General features: G+C 43.3%; 1 protein-coding gene across 9 annotated transcripts in view; it reads left to right on the top strand.

Annotated features, from left to right (window-relative positions):
• The window catches only part of atp8a2 (ATPase phospholipid transporting 8A2), an 889,999-nt gene that overhangs the window by 384,405 nt on the left and 493,564 nt on the right, over positions 1-12,030 (top strand). For all 9 annotated transcript variants that reach the window (XM_070892260.1, XM_070892256.1, XM_070892257.1 and 6 more), the window contains 5 exons: positions 1,131-1,213; positions 3,476-3,525; positions 4,342-4,411; positions 5,702-5,786; positions 8,608-8,747. In XM_070892260.1, coding sequence (XP_070748361.1) covers positions 1,131-1,213; positions 3,476-3,525; positions 4,342-4,411; positions 5,702-5,786; positions 8,608-8,747 — 428 coding nt within the window. The remainder of the gene's footprint in view (positions 1-1,130; positions 1,214-3,475; positions 3,526-4,341; positions 4,412-5,701; positions 5,787-8,607; positions 8,748-12,030) is intronic.

Genomic DNA, 12,030 nt, shown 5'->3' with positions numbered 1-12,030 from the left:
ATTGGCACTGCAGTGATATTAGAATCATTTGAGCAGCAAATTAATGAGAAATAACGATCATCTGTTTTGTCACTTACATTAATTCATGAGGTTAACGCAGATTGTATTTATCTGGTGTTTTTAACATAGAAAATGTCCCAAAGTGCTTCACAGGAGAAATGGATTTGGAGCAAAAGGCAAAGTTTGGAGAGGGGGCCAGAAAATGTGGAGGATCAAATGTTTTGAGGAAGGGAGAAAGGTAGCAAAGTAGGGGGGTTTCGGAGGGAATTCATGAGAAATTAGAGCTCGTAGAGCTGGCAGCTGTGCCGAGAATGGAGGGAGGGAGTTGCACAGGGAGACAGCTTTGGTGGATTGAAGGCTGCAAGCTGGGACATAAAACTGGAGGGTATTGCAGAAGTCTTTGACGATGGAGACAGTGGAGGTCAGTGAGTATAGGGTGTGGGACACTGCAGTACAAGGAGTTTTGAACGAGTTGGAGCTTGACAGGCCAATGAGCACACTGGAGACATCAAGTCTAGAGAAAGAAAAACATTGCATTTTATAACGTCTTTGATGTTCATAGGATGACCAAAACACTTTAAAGTCAATGAATTACTTTTGAAATGTCGTATACATTTGTTATGTAGCGAAGCATAACAATTTTGGTACAGCAAGGAGATAATCTGTTTTTGGTGGTATTAGTTGAGGGATAAATATTGGCCAAAACACCCGGAAAACTCCCCAGCTCTGTTTTGAAGAGTGCAGTGGAAACTTTTACGTCCACCTGAAAGGGCAGACAGACAGGACCTCGGTTTAGCATCTCATGTGAAAGACAAGATCTCCAGCAGTGGTCCACAGTACTGCACTGAAGTGTCAGCCTAGATTATGTGCTTGCATCTCTGGAGTGGAGCAGTAAAACATAACCTTCTGACCTGGAGGTCAGAGTGCTATACTTGAGCCGAGCTGACACTAGAGGTGATAAAAGTATGGATAAGCGTGGCGGTGAGGTCAGGGAGGAGGCAGGCAATGTTGTGCAGGTGGTCTTGGCAATGGATACAGAGAATGGGATACTAGATGTTTTTTTTAAATAATTATGGTGGTAGTCCTACCTGCTTATTTGCACAGCTGCTGACCGATGTGCTTTTGCGCAGATGAAAACTCGTTGGTAAAAGCTGCAAGGAATTTTGGATTTGTCTTCACTGGAAGAACGCCTGATTCGGTTATTATAGATGCTGTGAGTAACCCTGCTCATTGTTATTGCTGGAGGTTACATAGAAACATAGAAAATAGGTGCAGGAGTAGGCCATTTGGCCCTTCAAGCCTGCACCACCGTTCAATAAGATCATGGATGATCATTCACCTCGGTACCCTTTTCCTGCTTTCTCTCCATACCCCTTGATCCCTTTAGCAGTCAGGGTCATATCTAATTCCCTCTTGAATATATCCAATGAACTGGCATCAACAACTCTCTGTGGCAGGGAATTCCACAGGTTAACAACTCTGAGTGAAGAAGTTTCTCCTCATCTCAGTCCTAAATGGCTTAACCCTTATCCTTAGACTGTGTCCTCTGGTTCTGGACTTCCCCAACATCGGGAACATTCTTCCTGCATCTCATCTGTCTAGTTCCGTCAGAATTTTATGTCTCTGAGATCCCCTCTCATCCTTCTAAACTCCAGTGAATACAGTCCCAGTCGATCCAGTCTCTCCTCATATGTCAGTCCTGCCATCCCGGGAATCAGTCTGGTGAACCTTCGCTGCGCTCCCTCAATAGCAAGAAAGTCCTTCCTCAGATTAGGAGATCAAAACTGAACACAATATTCGAGATGAGGCCTCACCAAGGCCCTGTACAACTGCAGTAAGACCTCCCTGCTCCTATACTCAAATCCACTAGCTATGAAGGCCAACATACCATTTGCCGCCTTCATCGCCTGCTGTACCTGCATGCATACTTTCAGTGATTGATGTATCATGACACCCAGTTCTCGTTGCACCTCCCCTTTTCCTAATCTGCCGCCATTCAGATAATATTCTGCCTTCATGTTTTTGCCACCAAAGTGGATAACCTCACATTTATCCACATTATACTGCATCTGCCATGTATTTGCCCACTCACCTAACCTGTCCAAGTCACCCGGCAGCCTCTCAGCATCCTCCTCACAGCTCTCACTGCCACCCAGCTTAGTGTCATCTGCAAACTTGGAGATATTACACTCAATTCCTTCATCTAAATCATTGATGTATATTGTAAATAGCTGGGGTCCCAGCACTGAGCCCTGCAGCACCCCACTAGTCACTGCCTGCCATTCTGAGAAGGACCCGTTTATCCCGAATCTCTGCTGAGTTGTGTGGCTGAGGGTGGGTGGGGCAGATGGTGCATGTGGGTTGAACCATGTTGGGATGGGATCGGCTTGATGGAGCAGTTGAACTTTTCCTGTCTATGTTCATATGTCCCTTAGTTATTTATTGGGGTACTTCATTCCAGGCATTGAAATGATATTGTATTTTCAAAATGTGCTATTTTTTAAAGAACTGAGAAACTGGGGGGCCAAAATTCAGCCTCTAAAAAAGGCCACTTGCCACCAGAAAGCAGCGGCCAGGCGGCGGAGTTGAGCGGCTACCAACTCCGGTCCAATGGCCACCACGATCAAAATTCAGCTCGGAGATTTTTCAGGCGGTCCCCACTTCTGCCCTGCTGCTGGTGACTGTCCTAAGCGCTTCATCAAAGTGCGCACCGCTGATCTCCATCGCGTCTCCTGCAAAATTTAGCTGCAAAAATCCATGATCCACTCCGCGGTGTCCCCGACAGCTTTTTCTGTTGGTGCACCTTGTTTTCTGTGTGTGAGCCGTGGCAGCCCTTCAAGAGGAGGGCGCACTGCCGCGGCCGCCATTTTATTTTTTGTCAGCCGACTGCCATGTCGGGCCGACAGTTATGCCCCCTGGTTTGATCAGGCTGCCAACAGGCAACCTGGCACCCCCTCTTGGGTGCCAGGCCACTGGCCCGGCCGAAGTTTGAAAGTGCTGAACGCTCTCCCCTTTACATGAAGGGGAGAGTGTGGTGATGCACACGTGTCACAATGTCATCTCTGCTCCGCTGCTGACTGACAGCGGCAGAGACTCCTTCTGCCCCTCGACTACTTACCGCCCTACTCCCGTCCCATTATGACCGACTTCCAGTCCGCTGCCAAAAAAAGGACAAAAAGCTGAATAGCGATCAAGAGTTGACCTCACCCTACCCGACGGTGAAAACACTTAGAAAATGGTAAGTGCGCTAGGTTTCTGGCAGGCCTGAATTTCGGCCCCTGTGTGTTCTATTTTTTTCTGAAATTATCAGCGTGAAATGTTTTTTAAAAAAAATGCATTATTTGTTTTGCCATGTGTAGTGAGTGCTTTGTTCGCTGAGGTTCGCTGAGAAAAACCAATATACATCAATATATACCTGAGAAGTTAAAACTGCAAGCCAGACAAAAATGACTTGTTTTTATTTCTCATTTACCAGATGGGAGAAGAGCTGACCTTTGAACTCCTTAATGTTCTGGAATTTTCCAGGTAGTGCTTCCATCATTTAGTACACCACAATTTGAAGTAACTGCATGGAACAAAATTGCAATTGTAATGTACTTTTATTATGGTATATGTACGGTTCATAAACATCATCTGAACCCCAGAATGATTAAAACATGAGGATAACCTCTTCGCCTTTTTTTTAATAATACTCTGCTGTTGACGCACCTGATTCCTTACTTATGTCATCCTAATTAATCAGAATGAAATGGGATGGTTATAAACCTAACCCAGGGTGGTGCAGGCTGAGGCTTCCCAAAACTGACCTGTGGCTAAGCTTTGTTAGATTTTAAGATTTTGAATGTTTCCAGGTCGTTTAACTTAAACTTTGTTATAATTTTTAAGTGGTTAATTTTTTCAGTTTTGGGTATGGAATTGTCATGATAGCCCTGTCTGTTACAGAATGTGATTTTGGGACCTGAATAGTCCCTGGCAACAGCGAGCATTCAAAGAAAATGGGAAGATTGCAGTTTTACATTCATCCATACATTCATAAAACTTTCTTATTGTAGGCATAAACTGTGGAATTTCTGGTGTTAGTTTTATTGTGCCCAGATTATTGGGTTATATTTTGGAGGACAGACACCAGTGATGTGCTCTGTGCAGTTGAGGCTGACAACATGCACAGTGAAAAATTAACAATTGTGATGCATCACTTTAACTTTATCAGTTAGTAATCCACAAAAACTAGGAACAGTTAGGTATTATGTCAAAAAATAGTATACAACAGCTGTGCTACAGGATTCTATTTTATTTCATAATCATGTAAAGTGAATTTCTTTTTGCTTTTCCGCCCAACAGCACCAGGAAGCGAATGTCAGTGATTGTGAAGATGCCATCAGGAAAGATCCAACTGTACTGCAAAGGAGCAGTAAGTGTTCTGTTTTTTGCTTTCAACCATGCACAAAATGGTGTAATTTGTAAGAATGTACATTACTATGATTCTTTTTTTAAAATGTTAATGTTTATTTGAACACATTTTGTGTTCATGGAACAGTTAAAGTATTTGTGAATGGTATAAATACTGTGCATATAAAAATAAAACCCATTCTATTTAAGTTTTATCCCTGGTCTGTGCTGAGATGTCAATCAGCATACTGCAAATACTGGCAGTAATTAAATGCTCTGTCGTTCTATGTGCCCCTCTAAACCTGGTATCTATTTTGTTTAAAAAAATAATAATAATCTTGCTTTGTTTTTAAGTCCATCTCCACCACCACACATACTGCCCTGCACTTAATATAAACCATTGCCAGACAAAAACATCTTCAGATTAGGAGCTTCTCACTTAACTGGATAATTGCATTGGACAGTGGTAGACTGAGGCATATAAATCTGGAAAGTCCCAAGTTTTATCCCTGATCTGTGCTGAGACAGTTGGTTGATCTCAGCTGGCATGGCAGGCAGTTAGCCTCAGTACCTCTGGGTTAGGTAGGGGACAGAGTTAGAGTTCCAGCTCCTGATTGCTATCTTGTGACCCTTGCTAGAAAATATGTATATGTGAACATCAGTTAACGACAGGATCACACTTGATCAGAATAGTGCAATATCCTGCTGGCACCCACTTGCTAGGTTTAGACACAAAGAATAGCAGGCACCCATGGAACTGTATCACAGCATGAATCAGCAACTTCAGAAGTAAAACATTTTTTTTAAATCACTTTAGATTAAGACTTACGACAGCGCTCTTCCTTACTGCCGTTTAGCAGTACAAATTTATAGACGTAGGTTCAAAAAACAAATAAATCCCAGTACTCCACCCAAAAATAACACAGAATGTAGACGTGCATTCATACAGGTCAGAGGTCAAATATTTCTATGGGTCCTCACCTAATGTATTCAGAACATTGGGATCTGCTAGGTTAATTTTTGTTATAGTTCTTCTTTGAAGCTGCACCATGTAATGCGCCATTGTCTTTTATTGGCAGAAATGGAGTACTACAGCATTGTCATGTCGCACAGTATTTAAGCCTTAATAATGATTCCAAAAGTGCAGATCCTCAGCCTAATGAGTTTTTCAACTGCTGTGATAACAATTTTCAGTTAGATTCTCCTTACCAGAAATTAGTTTCCATTTTCAATGCAAATCATCTTACATTCCTACAGAATTTAGGTTAAATATTTAAAAGATGAAATAAATGATTTTTTTCCTATTTAACAGGATGATGTCATTTTTGAAAGACTTGCTGAATTGTCAAAACACAGAGTTCAAACGTTAAATCACCTTGATCAGTTTGCTACAGAAGGTAAGAAAACTCTGAAATAATATGCACTCCACGATATAGATGTGTTTGACCACAACCAGTACTGGAATAAAATAGGGGCAAATTTACTCTGAATAGCAAAACACATACTGGTTCATTATATTGGGCAATGAAAAGAATCACTATCAGAATCTTACCTTCCTGAATCACAACGCTGTAAAGTCTTACAGCTTTTTAATATTTCAGAATATGGCAAATAAGAATTTCTCTCTACTGTTAAATGTTCCTGAGATTCCAGCTAACAATTGGCCAACAAGGAAAATTGCTCAAAACAGCCTTGAAATTTAAGTATTCCTGTCACTGATGTGGTAGCTGAACTGGAGCCACCTGCTGGTTAAACAGCTTTGCTACACATGGTGTCCTTTTAATTGAGATGCTTCTGTATTGCTTAAAAAATGTTTGTTTCTTCCACTACCACAATACAAATTTTTTATAGATACTTGGCTAAAAACAGGTTTCACATTCCATTTTGAAGTGCAAAGAAAAGAAAATATTGAAATAGGTGATGTATATTACAAGTTTGTGAAAAATAGTTAACAGCTTCAATTATGTGCAGGGATTGTTCTTATAGCAGAGATGGTGAAGAGGAGATTTAATACAGGTATTCAAAATTATGAAAGGTTTTGATAGAGTAAATAAGGAGAAACCGTTTCCACTGGTAGGAAGTTCAGTAACCACACAGATTTAAGATAATTGGCAAAAGAACGAGAGGGGAGATGAGAATTTTTTATGCAGCGAGTTGTTATGATCTGAAATGCACTGCTTGAAAGGGGGATGGAAGCAGATTCAATAGTAACTTTCAAAAGGGAATTAGATATATACTTGAAGAAGAAAAATTTGTCGGGCTATGGGGAAAGAGCAGGGGAATGGGTAATTTGGATAGCTCTTTCAAAGAACCGACACAGGCACGGTGGGCTGAATGGCCTCCTTCTGCGCTGTATGATTCGATGAACTATCTCCAAATATGCAGTGGGTTGTTCAAACCAAGGGATCACCAGTTCAGTATTGTTGGACATTTTGCATGTGATTTTCATCCAGTCCTTGACCAGGACTCCCGGCACCAAATTTGTACAGCTGCCTGCATCTGATTTCCCCCCCCCTCTTCTAACCAGAAGACATATTCAGATGAGGAAGTTGAAAATGACACAAATATTTGAGAGAAGCTGGATGTTGCTCTGTGTGTAAATCCTTTTCCATGGGACTTATATTCTCTATCTGTCACTATATCCTTCTGCCATGCATCGTCCCCATATTGGGCATGTAGGTAGGCAGAAGAGCTGCTGCAGGCTTCTTAGAAGGTGCTTGTGAGCTGCCTGGGAGGGTGACCTTCACGTGGCAAGGTGTTGCCTTGGAGGGCAGAGCTGTGATTGAGCCTCATAGTTACATGAGATGTAAATCCACCACTTGCGTTGCAGCTGCTGCAGCATAACTGTGCATTGTCCCCTGTTCTGTGACTGTGCGGCAACTTTATTTGTTAACTAAAGCTTATCTGAAGCTTTGTATTAAAGGGTTTTTAAATGTGTGCTTATAGCATCCAGTTATGGGAGAGCTCTACCAAGCTTCTCTCATGCTTTTACACTTAGGCTGCGGAGCCAATCTCTATGGGTGTGTTCGTCTCAACTTTTACAGAGAGACCTACAGAGAACAATTATGCAGGACCAACTCTTTGTTTAAGATGTTTTATGCAGGTTACTTTTGCTGTTCCTGTCTCGGGACACTGAGATCACTCATTGCTTTTACTTAGTTAGATGTGAGTGACACTTCGGAATGGAAAAACCCAAATACTGAATCAGTGAAACTGCAGAGGGTCCAACTTCCCATGTTTACATCGTGCAGCTGGCTCCCCTTATCAAAGGGCACATTTGTTGAACCACATTTTAATGTCTTAACAATGCTGTTGGTTCTCTGTATGTGGGGACATTTATTCTATGGACTGCAGCTGACATAGGGTGTGTCTCCCATGAGCTGCACTCGTGTGACATAAAAATGCCATAGCTGAAACTGGATCCCTTATCCTGAAGTTGTGGGTTATGATTCTTGGAAGCTGGACTGTTTGCACTATGGAGTGCAGCCCATGGACGAAGGCCTGTGTGCCTGGAGTTGGCATCACTCCTGCAATGTAAATGTGAATTTGCGTGAGCAGGTAATCTGTGGTACTGCTTAAATGAGCAGTCTGCCTGATTCTCTTTCCTCAGTTATGCATGTTTCATTGGCTTTTGACCAGGCAGCATAAGAGAGAAACTGCCATGTACTCCTTCTTTCCCAGTTAAAGCATTCAAACATAGTGTGAGAGAGAGTAATTATTGAAAAGAAAGTGTGTGAGAGAGAGCGAGTGTGAAAGAAGGTGCAAATTCAGAAAGAGGGAATGAAAGAAAGAACTTATTAAAAAAAAAACAAAGCTAATTTCTCCCCTCGCCCTCCCTCACCCCCCACAGGAGTCATCAGTCATTGTACTTCTGCTGGTCAGCTAAAGGGCACTATAAACTGCAAAAACTTAAGTCTAGCAGTTGGATGATGACAAATGTGAAGAAGCAGACAAAGCTTAATTTTTGAACAGCTTTTCCTTTTGTGTGTATTCTCTCATATTTGCTCTCGCCCTTTTTCATGCTCGTGCTCTGTCTTTCGTCACTCATTTTTGTTCTTCATTCTCTCTCTCTCCCTCCCTCCCTCATAGTAAAATAACTTCAGTTACTCTCTCTTTCTCTCAAACAAATTTTGAGTGAGTTTGAGTTCACTGCACAAAATTATTTCTTGCAATTCGTAGTTTAATATTTAGTGCTGCAATTGCTTTACTGCTTTTCAGGTTTAAGGACATTGTGTTTTGCATACACTGATCTGGAATTGCATGCCTACAAGCAGTGGACAGAAATTTATAACAAAGCCAGCATAGCTCTTCGGCACAGAACCACCAAGCTGGAGGAGTGCTACGAACTCATAGAAAAGGTGAGAGCTGACTACTGCTGTGTTACTACAAGTGCTTCTGCTCTGCTGACTGTATGTGGACAGAGCCTCAGTACTTATACACTAGGAAAGAGGATGAGCATGAAAGAAATTGACATGTCACTCGCCTGCTCTAGTGCACCATAGAGTTTCTTTTATATTATCCCAAGGCCCTAGCTAGGTCCCAGTGCACAGGTCTCACTTCACTGGCTGCAACCGGAAAGTAAATTTGTCAGGATTTGCTCAGGCCAGCCACTGGGAAGATGTATTCACATGGGAAGATGCCTTCTGGCTGTTACTGCTGCTGAACAAATGCTGGTAAGCTTACTTTCAGTTTGCAGCTGGCTTCGGGAGCCAGTGCCACTGGAATTATCTTCAGCGCAGTAGAATAGCAGCTATAGTAACAGGGTACGTAGATGCAGAGGCCCGAGAGAAGGTTGGCTAACGGCCTTCTTGACTGAGAAACGGAGATGACTTCAAGAAGAGAGGTTTTCTTTTTAAGGGAGGGAAATCTAAATTTAAAATTAATTGTTGTCAGGGATTACTCAGTTACAATGTCTGTAATCCGGAATCCTCAGGACCGAGCCCGTTTTTGGGGTTTTCCGGATTTCAGACAAGAAAATCAATAATCTGAAATCCGTAATCCGGGTTTTGTTGGATTTTGGACTTGGCTGTCCTCCGCTCCTCGCCACGTGCTGAAATGTCCAGTTTTCGGACAATTCTGCTTTATGGAATTACGGATTGGGATGTTGCCCCTGCAGTACATTTGATTGTAGTTGGTAGCTTGTATAGCATAAGATACACAATATTTTATTGATTACATAGAATGTACATCACAGAATCAGACAATGTGACCCAACTAGTCCATGACTGTGTTTATACTTCACTGAGCCTTCTCCCACACTTCATCCAACCCTATCAGCATAACCTTCTACTCCTTCTTCTTGTGTTTATCTCACTTTCCCTTAAATCCATCAATGCTATTCGCCTTAACATCGGTGGCAGCGAGGTCCACATTCTGACCAGTCTCTGAGTAAAGCAGTTTCTCCTGAAGTCCTGGAAATCTCAGCGGGTCAGGCAGCATCTGTGGAAAGAAAAACAGAGTTAATGTTTCGATGACCCTTCGTCAGAACTGGCGAATGTTCGAAAAGAGCACATTCTTGAGCACTGAAAGGGGGAGGGGAAGAAAAAACAAAAGGGAAGGTCTGTGACAGGGTGGAAGGCAGGAGAAATTAGAGAGACAAAAGTGATGATGGGCCGAATTGAAATGGTAATGATAGGGGTTAGAAAAAGGTTAATCTGGATAGGGTGGGAATGGCGTAGTAATGATCAGCTGCCATTATAGACAAAGAGGGGAAAAAAAGAAGAAAGCAGAAAAAAAACAAGATGGGAGGGAGGGAAAAGTGAGCCAAAGATGGCCAGCGGTTACACTCTGAAATTGTTGAACTCGATGTTGAGTCCAGAAAGCTGTAAAGTGCCAAAACAAAAGATGAGATGCTGTTCCTCGAGCTTGCGTTGAACTTCATTTGGAACAGTGGAGGAGTCTGAGGAAGGAGATATCAGAGTGGAGTGGAGAATTAAAGTGACAGGCAACCGGAAGCTCAGGGTCACACTTACGGACTGAACAGAGGTGTTGAGCAAAGCGGTCACCGAATCTAAGCAGTTCTGACGAAGGGTCGTCAACCTGAACCGCTGAGATTTCCAGCATTCTCTGTTTTTATTTCAGATTTCAGCATCTGCAGTATTTTGCTTTTGTCTCCTGAATTCCTTATTGGATTTATTAGTGACTATCTTATATTTAAGGCTCCTAATCTTGGTCTCCCCCACAAGTGGAAACACCTTCTCTACACCTACCCTATCAAACCCTTTCATAATCTTATTAGATCATCCCTCAGCCTTCTCTTTCCAAAAGAAAAAATCCCCAACCTGTTCCATCTTTCTTGATCGTTGGAACCTTTTGCTTCTGGTATCATCCTTGTAAATCTTTTTTGCACCTTCTCCAGTGCCTCTATATCCTTTTTATAAGATGGAAACCAGAATTCTGCTCAGTACTCAAAGTATAGTATAACCAAGGTTCTATACAAATTTAACGTACCTTCTCTACGTTTAAGTTTATCCCTCTCGAAATGAACCGCAGTGTTTTTTTTTATGGGCTTTTTAATATGCGTTGATGCTTTGTGATTTGTGTATCTGTACCCCTTGATCCCTTTGTTTCTCTTCCCCATTTAGTCTTTTATTTTCCAAGGAGTAAGTGGCCTCTGTATACTTCCTAACAAAATGCACCATCTCACATTTATCTATATTGAAATGAATTTGCTAATTACATGCCCATTCTGCAAGTTTATTGATGTCATCTTGTATTTTGTCACAGTCCTCCTCTGTATTAACTATATACCCCAATTTGGTGGTGTCTGCAAATTTTTAAATTGTGCTTACAATTCCCGAATCCAGATCATTTATGCAAATGGTGAACAGCAGCATCAATCCTTGTGGAACATCACTTCCCACCTTTTGCCGGTCTGAGGGGTGAAGTTTCGGCCGCCCGCTGGAACGGCACACATCGGAGAGGCTCGCCTAATTTATAGAACAAAAATTGCGCCGAATACTTACCTCGTGATTCTCAGATAGCTGTCGGCCCAATTCCACCTCGGCGCTGCGCAGCAGGAGCTGCTGGGGGCGGAGCTACAGCCCTGCACCGAAAACAGTGCCGGCAGCTGTGCATGTGCGCAGTAGCTGCTGGCGTTCTGTCTCGGGCGACGACCCTATCCCAGGCCGAAGGGACGTTGCCCCTATCCCCGGCAGAGTGGCCTGCGCATCTTACCTCGGCGGCGGGGTCCGCCTGCCCAGCCTCTCGCTGGGGCAGGCCCCGCCCGAAGAGACATCGGCAGCCTGGCATCGGCTGGATGCGGGCCCCGCCCGAAGTCCTTGGTGGGGCCCAGCTTCTTTGTCGGTGGCAGGGCTCGCCCGAAGAGTTGGCAGCCCGGCATCGGCTGCGTGCGGGGCTTCTTTGTCGGCTTCTCTCTTTCTCCCCCCCACCCCCCCCCATCTTCTTCTCTTCGCCCCCCCAATCATCTTCTCTTCCTTTTCCCCCCCCCATCTTCTCTCTCTTCCCCCCCACACCCGCCATCATCTTCTCTCTCTCTTCCCCCCCCCATCATCTTCTTGTCTTCCCCCCCCCCCCTCCGCATCTTCTCTTTCTCCCCGCCCCTCCCCCTCCAACCCCCTCTTCTCCCTGGTGTTGCAGTAGGTGAGTAGAATAATGTTTTATTTATTGAGTGATTTTTAA

This window comes from Pristiophorus japonicus, chromosome 10, assembly GCF_044704955.1.
Source record: "Pristiophorus japonicus isolate sPriJap1 chromosome 10, sPriJap1.hap1, whole genome shotgun sequence".
Lineage (NCBI taxonomy): Eukaryota > Metazoa > Chordata > Chondrichthyes > Pristiophoridae > Pristiophorus > Pristiophorus japonicus.
Note: the sequence above shows the minus strand (reverse complement) of the source record. Positions and strands in the feature narration are given on the sequence as shown.